The 15,606-nt window shown below is 42.2% G+C and overlaps 1 protein-coding gene across 1 annotated transcript in view; it reads left to right on the top strand.

Annotated features, from left to right (window-relative positions):
- The window catches only part of mrc1a (mannose receptor, C type 1a), a 122,120-nt gene that overhangs the window by 58,462 nt on the left and 48,052 nt on the right, over window positions 1–15,606 (top strand). The window contains exons 10-14 of the mRNA XM_078427731.1: window positions 438–553; window positions 8,170–8,321; window positions 9,325–9,524; window positions 12,738–12,865; window positions 14,450–14,534. Coding sequence (XP_078283857.1) covers window positions 438–553; window positions 8,170–8,321; window positions 9,325–9,524; window positions 12,738–12,865; window positions 14,450–14,534 — 681 coding nt within the window. The remainder of the gene's footprint in view (window positions 1–437; window positions 554–8,169; window positions 8,322–9,324; window positions 9,525–12,737; window positions 12,866–14,449; window positions 14,535–15,606) is intronic.

Here is a 15,606-nt window from a genome sequence, read left to right as displayed (position 1 = left end):
GCAATACTCCATCTTTGTGTATGGAGTTACAAGTTATTCAATCATTCACAATCTTGCAGGAACACCATATAATTACCCACTTCGTACCACATGTCTCCAGAGGGTATCACTGGTTAGCAATCAACAACAAGAAAGCTGATTGAAGGAAGCCTCTACCACTCTAAGCCAATGAAGAAAATCTGTGAGGTGTCAAGTGTGCAACTTTGGTAACATAGTAATACAGCTGGACCAGAACAGATCAAGTTTCCTGCTATTATTTTCTTTTGGCCAGCTAGTCATATTCAGTGGGCTCACTGCCTGGCTCTTATTCCTTAGTGTCAGCAGCAAACTAATTGGCAAAAATAAAACTGTGCCTTTTAAAATTCACAGCCCCTGTTGCTGAATGTCTCCTGTGCGTTAAATTCCATATAAAGGACTATATGTGTTTTTATTTGCAGGGTTGGAAGAGGTACCAGACATTTTGTTATCTGATTGGATCATCTACAAAGACGTTCTATGATGCAAATAGGCAGTGTCAAAATGACAATGCAGTTCTTGTTAATGTTCAAGGGAGGTAGGTAAATTAATGTCAAAACTCCAAAGAAACATATTGCACGTAACGGTTACATTTTTTTAAAATCATTATCGAATATACAATAATGTCAAGAAATTTTAATAGTGGATGAATATCAATTTATCACAGCTAATGGTATCCATCCATCAATATTTTTTCTGATTATTTATTCATTAATAGGTTCTGGGTATTGTTAGCAGTGGTGACAGTTATTGTCTTTATATACCTTCTTTGGTGTATTGGGACAATTCCCATCAGGATGGTCTAAAGTCCTTCTGTTTTTTTCTGAAACGAAGATCCCTCCACCAACCTCTTAGAATAGAATAGAATAGTTCCTTTATTGTCATTGTAACATGAGCCATGTACAACGAAATTGTAAAATGTCAGCCAGTCAGTGCACCATTCAAACATTTCTAAAAGCTAACGATACATACAAGGTAAAATATTTTAAAAAAGATAAACAACTATGCCGGGCAGAACTCCTTCCCCTGAAAATCTTTTCTTTTGATTCCTCTCATTTTCTACAAATCAAAGGTCTAGCCTGGGGCAATAGACAATAGACAATAGGTGCAGGAGTAGGCCATTCGGCCCTTCGAGCCAGCACCACCATTCAATGTAATCATGGCTGATCATTCTCAATCAGTACCCCATTCCTGCCTTCTCCCTATACCCCCTGACTCCAGTATCCTTAAGAGCTCTATCTAGCTCTCTCTTGAATGCATTCAGAGAATTGGCCTCCACTGCCTTCTGAGGCAGTGAATTCCACAGATTTACAACTCTCTGAGTGAAAAAGGTTTTCCTCATCTCCGGTCTAAATGGCCTACCCCTTATTCTTAAACTGTGGCCGATGGTTCTGGACTCCCCTAACATTGGGAACACGTTTCCTGCCTCTAACGTGTCCAACCCCTTAATAATCTTATATGTTTTGATAAGATCTCCTCTCATCCTTCTAAATTCCAGTATATACAAGCCTACCCGCTCCAGTCTTTCAACATATGACAGTCCCGCCATTCCGGGAATTAACCTAGTAAACCTACACTGCATGCCCTCAATAGCAAGAATATCCTACCTCAAATTTGGAGACCAAAACTGCACACAGTACGCCAGGTGTGGTCTCACTTGGGCCCTAAACAACTGCAGAAGGACCTCTTTGCTCCTATACTCAACTCCTCTTGTTATGAAGGCCTCATGACCTACAAAGCCCTCCATAACCTGGCCCCATCCTACCTGACTGACCTCCTCCACAGGCACACTCCCACCTGCACCCTCCGCTCTGCTGCTGCCAATCTCCTGTCCCCCCCCATCCGGACCAAACTCAGATCCTGGGGGGACAGGGCTTTCTCCATAGCTGCTCCCACCCTATGGAACTCACTACCCCAAACCGTCAGAGACTCCTCCTCACTCACCACATTCAAAACATCACTGAAGTCTCACCTCTTCAGCACTGCCTTCAACCACTGACCATCACCTCACCTTCTGTCTCCTTTCTCTGTTCGTTTACTTATTTATCTATTTATTCACTTCTCTATGTTCTAGAAATCCCTGTAAAGCATCTTTGAGTGTTTGAAAAGCGCTATATAAATGTAATGCATTATTATTATTATTATTATTATAACATTCCATTGGCTTTCTTCACTGCCTGCTGTACCTGCATGCTTCCTTTCAGTGACTGATGCACTAGGACACCCAGATCTCATTATATGTCCCCTTTTCCTAACTTGACACCATTCAGATAATAATCTGCCTTCTTATTCTTACCACCAAAGTGGATAACCTCACACTTATCCACATTAAACTGCATCTGCCATGCATCCGCCCACTAACACAACCTGTCCAAGTCACCCTGCAACCTCATAGCATCTTCCTCAGAGCTCAAACTACCACCCAGCTTTGTATCATCTGCAAATTTGCTAATGGTATTTTAATCCCTTCATCCAAGTCATTAATGTATATTGTATATATACTTGTATACTTGTATACACTTGTATGGCCCACAGCTATGTATGTCTTTTTGATGGCTATGTGTAACAGTCCTTGTTCCAAACCTCCTCGTGCCACTCATTAACAGGGCGGCATAGTGGCGCAGTGGTAGAGTTTGTGTCTTACAACTCTTACAGCGCCAGAGAATTAAGGGGTTCGATCCCGACTACAGACTCTGTATGTTCTCCCTGAGAACGAGAAAATCTTGTGTGGATTTTCTCAGAGATCTTCGGTTTCCTCCCACACTCCAAAGACATACAGGTTTGTAGGTTAATTGGCTTTGATTTGTATATACTTGGTATAAGTGTAAATTGTTCCTAGTATGTGTAGGATAGTGTTAATGTGCGGGGAACGCTGGTCTGAGTGGATTTGGTGGGCTGAATTTCTAAACTAAGCGAAACTAAAACTCATTCTCCAAGGTGTTGATGCCTCCTGCACTCATGCAGATCTCATCAATTTTATCACCTTCGCCATTAACCTTCATCCCTCACTCAAATTTGCTTAGACTATTTCTGTCACCTCTCTACCTTTTCTGGTCTCTCTTTCTCCATCTCAGGAGATTAGCTATCCAATCAGGAGATAAATTGTCCACTGACATTTACTCTGAACCTACTGACTCCCACATCTACCTTCGCCATCTTATCTCTCATAAGGATGCCATCCCTTTCTCCGTGTCTCTGTCTCTGCCACATTTATATATAAAACAATTAAATTGTTATAATATACAAATTTCATTGTTCTGTTTCGGGACATATGACAATGTGACAATAAAAAACTTTTGACTCTATCTTCAGATTCCAGCATCTGCTGTCTCTGGCATTTATTGTGCATTACTAAATGTCACTGAACTCAGGGGACAATTAAGAGTTACAGTGGTGGGACTCGGGACATGTATAGGCCAGAACAGGAAGAGATGTCTGATTTCCTTCCTGGAAGGACATTGGTGAACTAGATGCGTTGCTGTGACAGACCACAGCTTTAAATCTGTTGCAGAGAAAATATTTTTATTCCAAATTTATTTAAATTCTTCAAATGCTATTTTGAACTCAAGTCTCCAGTGCAGATTTCTGGATGCGAATCCAATTATTTAACCGCTAGACTCATAATACTATCTGGCATCTGCTGTGTGTTATGCTCCACTGGTGAAGTCTGGTTTCACTGAAGCCAGTAGTGCTTCAACAGTGGAGTAAACCTAATGTTAAACTAGTATAGGCAAAGAAAAACCAAATTAATTTATTCCCATTATAGACTCCTCATCGTTAACTCAATTTATACCTCACACTGCCTTGGGAAAGCACCTAATGTAATTAAGGATATTTTTCATCCCTGTCACTCTCTCTTCTCCATGCTTCCATTGGGCCGAAGATACAAAAGCTTGAAAGTGGCAGGCAGACAAATCCAGGGCAAAAATCAAAAAGGGCCACTTTTCAACATAATTGTATAAGGGGTAAGAGTGTTGTAAAAACAAGCCTGAAGGCTTTGTGTCTCAATGCAAGGAGTATATGTAATAAGGTGGATGAATTAAATGTGGAGATAGTTATTAATGATTGTGATATAGTTGGGATTACGGAGACATGGCTCCAGGGTGACCAAGGCTGGGAGCTCAACATCCAGGGATATTCTATATTCAGGCGGGATAGACAGAAAGGAAAAGGAGGTGGGGTAGCGTTGCTGGTTAGAGAGGAGATTAAAGCAGTGGAAAGGAAGGACATTAGCTTGGAGGATGTGGAATCGATATGGATAGAGCTGCGAAACACTAAGGGGCAGAAAAAGCTAGTGGGAGTTGTGTACAGGCCACCTAACAGCAGTAGTGAGGTTGGGGATGGCATCAAATAGGAAATTAGAAATGCGTGCACTAAAGGTGCAGCAGTTATAATGGGTGACTTCAATCTACATATAGATTGGGTGAACCAAATTGGCAGGGGTGCTGAGGAAGAGGATTTCTTGGAATGTTTGCGAGATGGTTTTCTAAACCAACATGTCGAGGAACCAACGAGAGAGCAGGCCATTCTAGACTGGGTATTGAATAATGAGGAAGGGTTAGTTAGCAGTCTTGTTGTGCGAGCCCCTTGGGCAAAAGTGACCATAATATGGTAGAGTTCTTCATTAGGATGGAGAGTGACAAAGTCAATTCAGAAACAAGTGTTCTGAACTTAAAGAAAGGTAACTTTGAGGGTATGAGACGTGAATTGTCCAAGATAGACTGGCAATTTATACTTAAAGGGTTGACGGTGGACATGTAATGGAAGGCATTTAAAGATTGCATGAATGAACTACAACAATTGTTCATCCCAGTTTGGCAAAAGAACAAACCAGGAAAGGTAGTGCATCCGTGGCTAACAAGAGAAATCAAGGATAGTATTAAAACAAAAGATGAAGCATATAAATTAGCCAGAAAAAGGATCATACCAGAGGACTGGGAGAAATTCAGAGTCCAGCAGAGGAGGACAAAGGGCTTAATTAGGAAAGGGAAAATAGATTATGAGAGAAAACTGGCAGGGAACATAAAAACTGACTGCAAAAGCTTTTATAGATATGTGAAGAGAAAAAGACTAGTTAAGACAAATGTAGGTCCCTTGCAGTCGGAAACAGGTGAATTGATCATTAGAAACAAGGAGATGGCAGACCAATTGAACAACTACTTTGGTTCTGTCTTCACTAGGGAAGACATAAACAATCTGCTGGAAATAGCAGGGGACCGGGGGTCTAACGAGATGGAGGAACTGAGGGTAATCCAGGTTAGTCGGGAAATGGTGTTAGGTAAATTAAATGGATTAAAGGCCGATAAATCCCCAGGGCCAGATAGGGCTGCATTCCAGAGTGCTTAAGGAAGTAGCCTCAGAAATAGTGGATGCATTAGTGATAATTTTTCAAAACTCTTTAGATTCTGGAGTAGTTCCTGAGGATTGGAGGGTAGCTAATGTAACCCCACTTTTTAAAAAGGGAGGGAGAGAGAAAACGGGGAATTATAGACCAGTTTGCCTAACATCGGTAGTGGGGAAAATGCTAGAGTCAGTTATTAAAGATGTGATAGCATCACATTTGGAAAGTGGTGAAATCATCGGACAAAGTCAGCATGGATTTATGAAAGGCAAATCATGCCTGACGAATCTTATAGAATTTTTCGAGGATGTAACTAGTAGAGTGGATAAGGGAGAACCAGTCGATGTGTTATATCTGGACTTTCAGAAGGCCTTCGACAAGGTCCCACATAGGAGATTGGGGTACAAACTTAAAGCACACGGTATTGGGGGTTCAGTGTTGAGGTGGATAGAGAATTGGTTGGCGGACAGGAAGCAAAGAGTAGGAATAAACGGGTCCTTTTCGGAATGGCAGGCAGTGACTAGTGGGGTACCGCAAGGCTCAGTGCTGGGACCCCAGTTATTTACAATATATATTAATGATTTGGACGAGGGAATTGAATGCAATATCTCTAAGTTTGCGGATGACACGAAGCTGGGTGGCAGTGTTAGCTGCGAGGAGGATGCTAGGAGGCTGCAGAGTGACTTCTTGGATAGATTAGGAGAGTGGGCAAATGCATGGCAGATGCAATATAATGTGGATAAATGTGAGGTTATCCACTTTGGTGGCAAGAACAGGAAAGCAGAGTATTACCTGAATGGTGGCCAATTAGGAAAAGGGGAGATGCAACATGACCTGGGTGTCATGGTGCACCAGTCATTGAAAGCAAGCGTGCAGGTCCAGCAGGCAGTGAAGAAAGTGAATGGTATGTTAGCATTCATAGCAAGAGGATTTGAGTATAGGAGCAGGGAGGTTCTGCTGCAGTTGTACAGGGCCTTGGTGAGACCGCATCTGGAGTATTGTGTACAGTTTTGGTCCCCTAATCTGAGGAAAGACATTCTAGCCTTAGAGGGAGTACAGAGAAGGTTCACCAGATTGATCCCTGGAATGGCAGGACTTTCATATGAAGAAAGACTGGATAGACTAGGCTTGTACTCGCTGGAATTTAGAAGACTGAGGGGGGATCTTATAGAAACATATAAAATTCTTAAGGGGTTGGAGAGGCTAGATGCGGGAAGATTGTTCCCGATGTTGGGGAAGTCCAGAACCAGGGGTCACAGCTTAAGGATAAGGGGGAAGTCTTTTAGGACCGAGATGAGAAAACATTTCTTCACACAGAGAGTGTTGAGTCTGTGGAATTCTCTGCCACAGAAGGTAGTTGAGGCCAGTTCATTGGCTATATTTAAGAGGGAGTTAGCTGTGGCCCTTGTGGCTAAAGGGATCAGGGGTTATGGAGAGAAGGCAGGTACAGGTTACTGAGCTGGATGATCAGCCATGATCATATTGAATGGCGATGCAGGCTCGAAGGGCCGAATGGCCTACTCCTGCACCTATTTTCTATGTTTCTATGTTTCTATGAGAGCATGTACCGCCAGATTCAGGAACACCTTCTCCCCATCTGTTATCAAACTTCTGACCGGTTCTCCCATAACTTAGGGACTATTCCCGGAATGGCGGGACTGTCGTAGGTTGAAAGACTGGAGCGACTAGGCTTGTATACACTGGAATTTAGAAGGATGAGAGGGGATCTTATCGAAACATATAAGATTATTAAGGGGTTGGACACATTAGAGGCAGGAAACATGTTCCCAATGTTGGGGGAGTCCAGAACCAGGGGCCACAGTTTACGAATAAGGGGTAGGCCATTTAGAATGGAGATGAAGAAAAACTTTTTCACTCAGAGAGTTGTAAATCTGTGGAATTCTCTGCCTCAGAAGGCAGTGGAGACCAATTCTCTGAATGCATTCAGGAGAGAGCTAGATAGTGCTCTTAAGGATAGCGGAATCAGGGGGTATGGGGAGAAGGCAGGAACGAGGTACTGATTGAGAATGATCAGCCATGATCACATTGAATGGTGGTGCTGGCTCGAAGGGCCGAATGACCTACTCCTGCACTTATTGTCTATTGTCTATTGCCTATTGTATTGCCATTCTTCTAACCTACTTCATTGCATTGGTTGGACTTTCTCTTTGGAACTGTGGCGTTGTAATGTTGAGAACTATATTCTGCACCCTGGTATTTTTCTCTTTGATCGATCTGTTATATTTATCTTTATCTATTTGTGTGTGACTTGATTGTGTTCATGTATACCATTATCTGATTTAATTGTTTCGCACACAAGCAAAAGCTTTTCACTGTATCTTGGTATCATCATATCATATATATACAGCCGGAAACAGGCCTTTTCGGCCCACCAAGTCCGTGCCGCCCAGCGATCCCCGTACATTAACACTATCCTACACCCACTAGGGACAATTTTTACATTTACCCAGCCAATTAACCTACATACCTGTACGTATGGTACAGGTATGTAGGTTAATTGGCTGGGTAAATGTAAAAAATTGTCCCTAGTGGGTGTAGGATAGTGTTAATGTACGGGGATCACTGGGCGGCACGGACTTGGTGGGCCGAAAAGGCCTGTTTCCGGCTGTATATATATGATATGATATGATATGATATGAGTGGCAATAATATACCAATACTAATTATTCCGTGATGTTTAATTCCATGAAGTCTTAAGATTTGACGTGGCATTCCTGCTTTTGGAAAACCCTTTCTTGCTTATTGCATGGCAACTATATTCTTTATTGTTTAATAATCTTTCTCCTTTCCAGATTTGAGCAAGCTTTCCTGACTAGCTTAATTGGTCTGCGTCCTGAAGCATATTTTTGGATTGGAATAAAATCAGATACAAATAATAAAGGGACCTTCACATCAGTGAACATGAAGCCACTATCATTTACGCACTGGAACATTAACTTGCCAGGTGGGCAATAAGAACCAATGGCATCCTGTTGGACAATTTATGTATTACCATTATAAGGCAGGAAATAATAATGCAAGCCATGGTATGTTTTTGAGTTATGGTTACGATTGTAAAGTACAAAAAGTGGCAGACAATGCACACAACTGACTCCCTATGAAGACCCAAGTTGCAGAATAGAATGAGGCCATTCAGCCCATTTGCTTCATGCTCACTCACAGATTATTGCCAACTCCCCACGTCGTTTCCCTGTAGCTTATTTTTCCCATTTTCCTACCAATGCCACCACTTACCAACACAAGAAGCCAATTGACCTGCCAAGCCAAATTTGAGTATCTGGAGGAAGTCCAAGTGTTTACAAGGATTGGACTCCTCTGCACCAAAGAAACCAAACACAGATTGGTTGATCACTTAGTGGAGCAGTAATGACCATGAGCTTCGGTTGCCTATAATTCTTTATCCCACTACCACTCAGATCTCTCTTTTTGTGGCCTCTTGCAGTTTTACCACGAGGCTCGATACAACCTCAATAAACAACACAAACTTTCATTTGGACATGTTGCAGCATTCTGGTGTCAATAGCAAATTCACCTATTTTAGATAACTTGTTCTTTCATTCTCAAACATAAACAGATTGCCGGAAGAACTCAATGAGGGTTTAGTCCTAATGCAGGGTCTTGACACGAAACATTGATTTACCCTCCATTGATTTATCCTCCATTGATGCAAATTGACCCACTGACTTCTTCCAGTGCTCTGACTGGTACCAGTAGGATAATTTTTTAACGTAAACATAAAGTATTCCAGATCTGGTGTGAATGATCATATCTCCAGGCGGACACATCTACATGGATTAAAATTGGACCATTTAGATATAATGGCCTTCACTAAATTATCAATTATTTTCAGCGTAATCCATTGGTATAATTTGTTTGGAGAGTATCTTTTTTTACATATTGGAACAGTTATTTTCTTGCAAATATGAAATACGATCTATCATTTGCAGGGAGAGCCGTTGGATGTGTTGGCATGGTAACTGGACGTGCTGCTGGGTTATGGGATGTTCATGATTGTAATAGCAAAGCCAAATATATCTGCAGGTCCTGGGCAGCTGGGGCCACATCTCCTCCAGTCATTCCAACAACTGTTCCAGCAACTTGTTCGTCCGGGTGGAAAACGTATAAAAACTCCAAATACTGCTACCAAGTGAGTCAGACACGGTTTAAATCTTGCCCTTTAATGGATTTTTTTATCTAATGAATGGAGATCTGTGTGCCGTCTTGTTAAACTCAGCTTGGTACAGTCCTGCTTGTCTGTGCTGCTATTGGAAAAGTAGGCTGCAATTCAAATGGAGACCTTTCCCTCACTTTGATGCATTTGAATTTGCTGAGTTTTCGGGTGATGGCCCTACTTGAGTCAAGAGGAATTGTTGAGTTTAGTTTAGTTTAGTTTAGTTCAGTTTAGTTTCGGTATACAGTGCAGGAACAGGTCCTTCAGCCCACGGAGTCCACGCCAACCAGTGATCACCTGTACACTAGCACAATCCTACACACTAGGGACAATTTACACATTTTATTGAAGCCAATTAACCTACAAACCTGTACGTTTTTGAAGGATGCGAGGAAACCGGAGCACCTGGTTGCTATGGGAACCTATGGGAGCACCCGTGTGGTCACGGGGAAAATGTACAAACTTCATACAGACAGCACCCGTAGTCAGGATCGAAACCGGCTCCCTGATGCTGTAAGGCAGCAACTCTACTGATGTGCACTGTGCCACCCTGTTAAATTCTTTGCACTGGGTTAAGATTTTGCATTCATGACTTAATTGAAGCTTTGTGGCCTTGACATCCTACAAAATAAAAGTGACTACATTTAAAATGTAAACCAGCAGCTGAGAACCTCCTTGAGAGATGTCAAGCTTTATTTCCACTCCTCTTTGGGTTTTTGCCTTTACGAAGATGTCAACAAAATCAAATGTTTTTGCATGCATGTGATGCATATCCTTCAATTTCCTGCATATTAATGTGCCTATCTAAAAACCTCTTCAATGTTATACTATCTTACCTGCTTCCACCACCTCCTCTGGCAGCATATACCTGCCTTACACATCTCATTTGAACTTTTGCCCGCTATTTGGCTTTTCACCCGCAAGAAAGATTCCAACTGTCTACCCTGTCTATGGTTTCCACAACTTTATAAGCTTCTTTCAGATCAACCCTCAGTCTCTGACGCTCCAGAGAAAATAATGCAAGATTGTTCAACCCCTCCTTTTAACTACTACCCTCTAATCCAGGCAGCATTCTGCTAAACCTCTTCTGATTCCTCTCCAAAGTCTCCACATCCTTCCTATAATTGGGTGACCAATTATGCACTCAATATTCCAAATGCGGTCCAGCTAACATTTTATGAAGCTGCATCATGACTTCCTGACTCTTATACTCATAGCCCGACCAATAAAGGCAAGCTTACCATGCACTTTCTTTACCATTCTGTCATCTTGTATTGCTACTTCCAGGGAGTTATGGATTTGGAACGCAGTGCCAGTGGTGATAGTAGAGGCAGATGCAATAGCGGCCTTTAAGAGGCAGTTAGATAGGCACATGGAAGTGCAAGAATTACTGGGATATGGAACATGTACAGACAGATTAGATCAGTTTAATGTGGCATCATGTTCAGCACAAACAGTGTGGGCCGAAGGGCCAAGGCATTCATCCAAGTCCCTGTCTATTTCACCTTCCTAAGCTTTACGTGTGATTCCTTTCTCCTTTTGACCAAATTTATAACCTCTTCTCTACCATCTCATCCTTGTTTCTCCTCCTCCCGCCTTTCAGACAGCCTAATCTCTTTCTGAAATCTGTATCAGGTATTTGCCTGATCTTCCAGCATTCATCTCAGTGTCTGAATCCCACAGTAATGTTTATGTCAGAATTAGGATAAGGGCTTTCATTCATCCCTTTGAAATAGTCCCAATGGATGCTCTCTGCATCTCGGGGAAGGATTTTACAATGTGACAGCTGACTGTCCGCATCTTGATGCCACTTTGCAGCTATCTGTTTAGTATCTGTCTTGTGACAACGTCATTTTTATCTATATTTCCTCCATTAATCATGTCTATATCAGACAGTAGATTAAGAGGCCTGAAAAATATGCTGAGAGCTGGTTAACTTACCGCCACTCCATCACGTTTTCACTCAGATGGTGGTTACATGCAACGACCTGGCAGAGGAGGTAGTTGAGGCAGGTCCTAAAACAGCACTTAAAAGACATTTGGACAGGTTCATGGATAAGAAAGGTTCAGAGGGTTATGGGCTAAATGCGGGAAAATGGGACTAGCTTAGATGGGGCATATTGGTCGGCATGGATGAGTTGGGCTGTGGGGCCTTTTTCCTTACTGTATGGCTCTAGCTGTATGATCTGCTTCACACTGGATTTACTTCACTCCAAATCTTGGTTCACACAAATCTCACCATTAGTTTACTGTTATTTTTTAAATCCCCAGAATTTGCACATTAATTGCCCACTTAAACTTGCCGCGCAGGTAACATGAGATAGTGAAGAGTTTTGGTATAATTTTAACAAAAATTGGTAATGCATTATCAATTAACCACTAACTCAGAAAAGAAAAAGTTCAAAATGCTCTGTCTCTTTCCTGCAGACAGCAAATTATTCCAGAAATGTTAGTTTATTTTATGTTAATCTCCCTTTCTTTTTTTCTCTATTAAATCTATTATTTCTCTTGCTGTTCTTTATTTGACTCTAATTAACCCACCGCTTTTTTTGCTGAAATGTTTCTTTAACTAATGATGTATACAAGAGGAGTCATGCTCCAGCAAGCTACATCCACCACAGGATGGTGATGGGGAAACTGCTCATTCTCAGTTTAGTTCAGTTTAGTTTAGTGTCATCTGTACCGAGGTACAGTGAAAAGCTTTTGTTGCGTGCTAACCAGTCAGCGGAAAGACAATACATGATTACAATCGAGCCATTTACTGGGTATAATGATAAGGGATACATTGCAAGGTGTGCAATGCCTACAGTGGGGTGGTGATTTGCCACAGCCAGCACACTACAGGTTCTGTAAGACAGTTGGAGAAAGCAAAAGCACCATAATAATTGGGCATGTGAAACATCCAACCAAAAGTCGTTTAACTTAGGCACAAGGAACTGCAGAAAGCTGGAATCTTGAGCAAAAAGATTTGGTTTTGCTAATTCACCAGGCCATGCAGTATCTCTGGAGAACATGGATAAGCGATGTTTTGGGTCAGGACCCATCTTCAGGCTTGCTTTAACTTGCTTCAGCCTATCTGCAGGATTCATTTAAACCACTTTTCAACTTTGAACCTTTTGCTGAGTTTTATTGTTAGCCTTTAACTGCCTGGTATCTGACAAATAATATGATGCACCTTTTCCTATTCAGATTTTCATAAAAGCACCACAATTCAGGAAATCATGGTTTGAAGCACGTGATTACTGTCAAAGCAGAGGAGCAGATCTAATTAGCATCCAGGATCGCGTTGAAACTGATTTCATTTGGAATCAACTTGTGTACGTATTTACCACACCTCCCAAATGTTTTACCAGTAACTTATTAAGTGTTCCAAAGTTATTTGATTGTGTTGGAATTCAACATTTTACTTTAAACATAACTTTCAAATGTACTCAACTATGGCAAAGAAGGTGAAGTAGAGATTTAATAGCAAATAAAATTAAAACTACTATTAGTTTTGCTGATGTAACTAATCAAGAATAATGGGGTTCGGAAGGAGAGATAGATCAGCCATGATTGAAGGGCGGAGTAGACTTAATGGGCCGAATGGCCCAATTCTGCTCCTATTCCTTATGACCTTATAATGATTGGGGAACCTGCAGTGAGAGGCATGGATTTATTGTTGCAATTTAAAAAATAAAGATTAAGGTTCAGAGAAAGGCAGCACAGTGTTACAACTGCTGCCTCACAGTGCCAAAGATCTGGGTTCGATCCAGACTTCGGGTACTGTTTGTGTGTGGTGTGCAGGTTGCTGCTTTACAGCGAATGCAGCGCCGGAGACTCAGGTTCGATCCTGACTACGGGTGCTGCACTGTAAGGAGTTTGTACGTTCTCCCCGTGACCTGCTTGGGTTTTCTCCGAGATCTTCGGTTTCCTCCCACACTCCAAAGACGTACAGGTATGTAGGTTAATTGGCTGGATAAAGGTTAAAAAAAATTGTCCCTAGTGGGTGTAGGATAGTGTTAATGTGCGGGGATCACTGGGCGGCACGGACTTGGAGGGCCGAAAAGGCCTGTTTCCGGCTGTATATATATATGACTGTGTTGGTTTCCTCCAGGTCCACCATTTTCCACCCACTTCCGAAAGACGTGTGTGTTTCTAGGTTAATTTGGCTCAGTAAATTGCCACCAGTATGCAGGGAGTATATGCAAAAGTGGGATAACATAGAACTATTGTGAATAGGTGATCGATGGTCGGTATGGACTCGGTAGGCCGGAGGGCCTGTTTCCATGCTTTATCTCCAAACTAAACTTTTTATTCACATGGAGATTGTTAGAGTCTCGAATGCCTGAGCATCTTTCAGGGGTAAATATTTGATCCAACGGAGAACACTGTGCTTGGGAGTTGGGTTAGGGGAGGGGAAGAATGAGATAGAATTATTCACTTCTTCAAAAATATCTTGAGTGGAATAGCCTAGTGCTCCCCATCACATCCAGGGTCATATCTCCCTCATGGAACTCGCTTAACAACTAGGTGGTGATGTTAATAGATTAAAAAAAGTCAAAAAGCTTATAAAAGCGTTTTTTCTGGACAGGGCCCCAAAGGTAGCTTCATCATCCCTCTGAACCCTTTGCATGCAAACTCATGGGTAGCTTCACAATTTTTTGTGGACAAATGGTTCTGAGTTTCTATCCAATCAAAACACAGCACATTGAACAGGAACAGGCCCTTTGGCCCACAATGTCTGTGCCGAACATGATGCTAAGTTAAACTAATCTCCTCTGCCTGCATGTGATCCATATTCCCTCCATTCCCTACAAAACCATGTGCCTATCCAAAAGCCTCTAGTCTAAGCCAAGTAAATTAATCAAATTCAAATTGATTGCATAATATTATTGAACTGCTCTTTTTAATACACGCAGGTCAATTTTCGCTTCTTTCCCTTTGTGGATCGGACTAAGTAAGCCTGGCCCAACTTCTGGATTTATTTGGAGTGATGGCAGTCCAGTAAGAGTTTTGTTCTCATGTGAATAAATGTGTATGATTTGAAGTTATTTTCTATCTCAGAATTCTAAAACAGTTAACTATTCACATTACAGCTGGCAAAGGGGTTAGTGGTAGCACAGAAACAAGCCACCTGAAGTTAGTGGTAGCACAGAAACAAGCCATCCGCCCCCACTGAGTCTGTGCTGACCATCAAGCACCCACCTACACCAATCCTACATTTTATGTTTTCTACATTCTCATCATCTCCCCTCAGATTCATAAGTTCATAAGTATTTGGAGTAGAATTTGGCCATTCGGCTCATCAAGCCTATTCCGCTGTTCAATCATGGTTGATTTATCTCTCCTTACTAATCCCATTCTCCTGCCTTCTCCCCATAACCCCACTACCCCGCTAATAGGAGTTTCTCCATCAACATAGGCAATTATTCCTCTGCTCCAGCTAGCCTCTCCTGCGGGGTTCCACAAGGCTCCATCCTCGGCCCCATTCTCTTCTCTCTGTACATGCTCCCCCTCGGCCAAATCATTCAAAGGCACGGCATTTCTTTCCACTGCTATGCGGATGACACACAGCTTTATCTGCCCCTGAAACCCAACAACCGGTCAAATTTAATCAGCCTCATGCACTGCCTTGAGGACATAAAATGTTGGATGGCACAGAACTTCCTTCAACTAAACGAGAGCAAGTCTGAGGTCATCCTATTCACCCCCCCCCCCCCCCCCCCCCCCCCCTGACTCCATCAAAACGATAACAGGCAGCCTTGGAAGCCTATCCTCCCTAGTCAAACCGCATATCAAAAACCTTGGCGTGATATTTGACTCTGCATTAAAGTTTGACAAGCAAGTCAACGCTGTGGTAAAAGCCAGTTTCTTCCAGCTTCGTACCATACCTAAAATCAAACCATTTCTCCAATTTGACGACATTGAAAAAATCATCCACGCATTCATTTCCTCCCGCCTAGACTACTGCAACTCCCTATACACTGGGATCAGCCAATCATCCCTGTCCCGCCTGCAATTGGTCCAAAATGCCGCAGCGAGACTCCTGATGGGTACCCGTAAAAGGGACCACATC

The sequence above is a fragment of the Rhinoraja longicauda genome, chromosome 2 (assembly GCF_053455715.1).
Source record: "Rhinoraja longicauda isolate Sanriku21f chromosome 2, sRhiLon1.1, whole genome shotgun sequence".
Lineage (NCBI taxonomy): Eukaryota > Metazoa > Chordata > Chondrichthyes > Rajiformes > Arhynchobatidae > Rhinoraja > Rhinoraja longicauda.
The sequence above is the reverse complement of the archived record's forward strand: the minus strand, read 5'-3'. Positions and strand labels throughout refer to the sequence as shown.